General features: G+C 42.4%; 1 protein-coding gene across 1 annotated transcript in view; it reads right to left on the bottom strand.

Moving 5' to 3' along the window:
- Positions 1-218: 218 nt before the first annotated feature.
- The window catches only part of hibadha (3-hydroxyisobutyrate dehydrogenase a), a 23,336-nt gene continuing 19,203 nt past the window's right edge, over positions 219-4,351 (bottom strand). The window contains exons 7-8 of the mRNA XM_034891219.1: positions 2,583-2,739; positions 219-1,861 (exon numbers count right to left, since the gene is read on the bottom strand). Coding sequence (XP_034747110.1) covers positions 1,703-1,861; positions 2,583-2,739 — 316 coding nt within the window. The 3' untranslated portion in view covers positions 219-1,702. The remainder of the gene's footprint in view (positions 1,862-2,582; positions 2,740-4,351) is intronic.

Raw genomic sequence — 4,351 nt, 5'->3', positions numbered from 1 at the left:
TTATCAATTAACAAGTAAAATGGCCACTCTAATAAGTTCGGTACTTACTGAAGTTATCAACAAATGTTATTTGTAAGCTGTTATCGTAAGCTCTACAAATAACCTATGTCAAAAACTTCAACAGAGATAATTACATGAGCTATAATGAATGATACCTTGAATGACAATGCTACATCTTCTGCGGCATACTGTACTTACAAAACCAGACAAACACCAAATACACAGAACATCTTTTATTTTAGGCTACAGTGTGACTGAGGATCCGTTTCACAGAGCAAAGACAAACTGTAGACACTATTAATGATTTTTACTACAAAAAGTGAACGTTCATTGAGATTCATTATTTCAATACTACGCAAGAATATGAAATATACATTATGTACATTTGCGCAGGGCAGGGAGGAACCGTTCCTCGTTTACACTTTACACAGATGTTGTACACGTTGATAGAGAGAGACAGAGACCGAGAGAGAGGAGAAATACGTGAGGATTGACTTTAATTAAAATCAATCCCGGCAAGAGAAAGTGCTAGACAATGAAAACAACATTTTGTAGTGAACCGTAAAAAATTCTAACAGTGTTGGTCAAGACATAATACTCCAGTGGCTCAATGCGCAGATGTAGATAGTTGAAAAGAGAGGTAAGTTCAAAGAGATTCTGTAACTGTATCAAAATGATCCGGCACATCTTACTATGATGCACACAGTGCAAAAATAACCAGATATACAGTTTGTATCACAGTGTTTAAAGGAGCTCAAGTTGTCGATCCAGGGAATGAAAGTATGTATGCTGGCAGGACGACTCGGGCGACGACAGTAGGTGACTGAATGACTCTGAATGTGGCCCAAAACAGACAAATGTAACAAAACAAGTGAACTTTGAGCCCACAGTGTGGCTACTTTTGGTTACCTTAGAGGCAGTGCTGTGAACATGGGCCTTTTTCTCCAGGAGAGTAAAGGTAACATTAACTCTGGCTCTGTCTCACTGAAATTTCCACCCCTATGCAAATCCTTATGGCGCATTCAACTCACTCACTGCTTCGCATCATTTGGGTCGCGTAATTTGCGTCATTCATGCCGCAAAATTCAAGTGTATTTGTGTCTTTGCATAGACTTGTATGTAATTGGGCCAACGAAAACACAGATGGTGGCAAACAAGTCAATACTGTTGACTATACTGATAATACTGCTTTTCTTTTCTGTCCTCTTTCATTTAACAGGAACAGGACTGAGTCAGTTGGGTAACAGGCAAGAAGCACAAACCTGAAAAAAGCGTACTTAAACTTTGAGCAATCATGCAGTTATTACTCAACAACCTGAAAAACCATATATTATTTGCACTGGTACATATAACCTGTAGTGCCTCATCCCACCTCTCATTTTCCACTCTGGCCTCTTGGACTGAGAAGAGATACTAGATCTAAGGTCAGGTTTAGCATTTCCCCGTTGCTGAGAGGGAGCCGTGAACTGAAAATAGGATTCAGCTAATGCTATGAGGGGACATGTGTCGACATAAAGTATGTTAATTGGACGATAGATCTGTGCCTGAGGGCAAGGCCTTAGTCTCTCCTGAGCATAGTAGGATAAGGGGCACTGGGATGTATAGTTGTAGTATGTGTGTGTGTGTGTGTGTGTGTATGTATGTGTGTGTGTGTGTGTGTTTATGTATGGTAAGATCCCATTCAACTGTGCTCCCCCTCCATTCACTGTCCTTCCTCTTCACGTAGGAATTGGAAGACGGATGAGAAGTCCTTGTTAGCGTAGCCGCGGGAGCACATGACTCGGAAGATCTGGTGGGCGAGGGAACCCAGAGGGATGGGTGTCTTGGTATCGGTGGCAGTGTTTTGAGCCAAACCAAGATCCTAGAAACAGAGACACAGACACGCAAAGTGTCAAGAAGGTGGACTAACATAACAATATATTTTTTGTCTTATCTAAAGGCTGATGTATGTTTACAGTAATATAAAGTGTGTCTCCCTATTCTAGCTGGCTTCTTAAGTTTGATGTGTGTGACAGAACTGCCCAGGCTTATGAATGAGCACACATTGCAAGTGTATTAATAGACACCCAGAAGCACTAAATAATACACAGTGGAAGCCTGACCCATACAGAAGAGCTAATGCCGTTAAAATGCAGTAAAATTAAGTGCCCCCCCATAAGTCACAGATGGGATGGTGAAGAGGAGAGTGTATCACACAGAGACAAAAGAACAGTTAAAAAATAAGACAAAGTCAATTTCAGGGCTAAGTGGCTTATAAAATGACGGTAAAAAAGAAAAGGAAACAAAAGTAGTAATAGCTGAAACCTTTGGTTGAATCAAAAAATGAAATGGCAACAACTTTGATAAATGTTTTAGGTCATTTATCCAGGGGGAAAATGCTAACAGCTTCTCAAATGTGAGGATTTGCTACTTGTCTGTTTCATTTCATTATCATCTATTTTGGATTGGATGGACAAGCTTTGGCTCTGGGAAATCTTATGTGCATTTTTCTGATATTTTATGGACTAAACAAAAAGTAAAAAAATCATTAAAAAAAAAAAATCATTAAAAAGAGGGACACAAACACAGGGGGCATGTTGTACCTTGGCCATTAGTGTGGTTCCAAAGCCACCCTGGTAGTTGTTGGCAGAGGGGACGCCCTCCATGACGCCGGGGACTGGATTATACGTGTCGCTGGACCAGCAACGACCTGAGGACATGTTGAGGATTTTTGCCAGCAGCTTGGGATCCAAACCAAGTCTGGGAAAATGAAAAGAAAAGAGAGATCAGTATCTCCCTCAGACATGGTAACACGGAAATGTATGGGTTGATCATTAGCGTAAAATGGTTAAATTGGGTACATAAACCCTGCAACAGTCCCTGATTGAACCTGAGTATTTCTTTCACACTAGATCTGCTGGTGAAAAGGTTCAATGTGTCAGTCCATGTCTGAAGGATTATGTATACTGCCACACCGACGACTCAGTATGAGCTGGCAAAAGTGAAAACTGCTGTTAGCAATAGGAAAGGTAGAGGACTTATGTTAAAGTAGTAAGAAAATAAGACAAACAGGATGGGAGGGATAAGAGCGCCGATTATGGAACTCATTTTCAAAAAAGAGCAAACAACGAACATGGAAAAAGATGGGTGTGGGGCGGCTGGAGATGGTTGTGACCCTCACTGAACCTTATGCTAGACTGTGCACCATTCCTCAGTGTTAATGGCTGAAGGCTTTGTAATGCTGGCTAATGCAGTATTGATGTTTACCAGCACATCTATCCTTCATCATCCCTTTTTCATGAAAAAAGAAAGTGGAGGAGGAGGAGAAGTGGTTAAGCAGCACAGGGGAGACATAAACCTCTCTGTCACGTAAAGAAGTACGCTCTTATTTCTGCTGCCCCATTTTGCAACAACCCTCTTCCATAATGCAAGAGGACAAATCTCCACACTATGATAAGAAGAATAAGCAAAAAGCCAAAAGACAGACAGAAGCAAGGATTGAAACAAATTGCCAACCATTACAGAAGAGAGGGCGTAACTATAAAGTCGGTGTCGGTCTGTGTAGTGCAGCTTTTGTTTATTAACGGTTTAAAGGCCAGTGTAAAGCAGACCACATCAAGCCCTGGCTGCCTCAGTTCACTGTAACTTACAGGCCTGTAACTCTATTCTGCTCTCAATATGACTATTAAACCATCATAGGTCCTTAAGGCCAGCAGCCTTACTCCTTCCCACCCTCCGCCTGGCTCTCATTCTGCCATTACTACCACAGTTTTTATTAGCTGTCTACTAACTCATTAAGAATGGGAATTGCGTTTACACTCTCTCCGTGTCTCTCCCTCCTTACTTACTGTTCTTCTCTTTTGTGCCCGCACTTGTGTTTTTTTTAACAAACTGTTTTGGAAATGTGGGATAAGTGACTATGCACGTGTGTGTGTGGGTGTGTGTGTGTGTGTAAACTTGTGTTTTAGCTTGCAATTTTTTAACGGCAGTCTCGATCATGATGGCTTTTTCAGTTTATGTCTGAGAGCATCCCTTGCCATCCTGCTTCTCTTCTCCTCCGCCTCCTCTTCCCTGCTGACACCTCCCTGTCTGAGGACTCTGGGGGACATATGTTTGACATCGCACACAAACCCCCCCATCTTTCCGCACGCACACGCAGGCAGCCCCTCCCTGCGTTCTGGGTCAGCAGCTGAAAAGGTTACTGGCTGAGCTACAATAAAGCGCGTCCGAGCGCGCAGATCGTTTGTTATAGCGACCAGAGACGCTGACGGGGAGCTGTTGTCCTCTGTTAACGATAAATCAATGAAGTTCCCCTCCTGCTCCCATCACACACACACACACACACACACACACACACACACACACACACACA

The sequence above is a fragment of the Etheostoma cragini genome, chromosome 14, assembly GCF_013103735.1.
Source record: "Etheostoma cragini isolate CJK2018 chromosome 14, CSU_Ecrag_1.0, whole genome shotgun sequence".
NCBI lineage: Eukaryota > Metazoa > Chordata > Actinopteri > Perciformes > Percidae > Etheostoma > Etheostoma cragini.
Note: the sequence above shows the minus strand (reverse complement) of the source record. Positions and strands in the feature narration are given on the sequence as shown.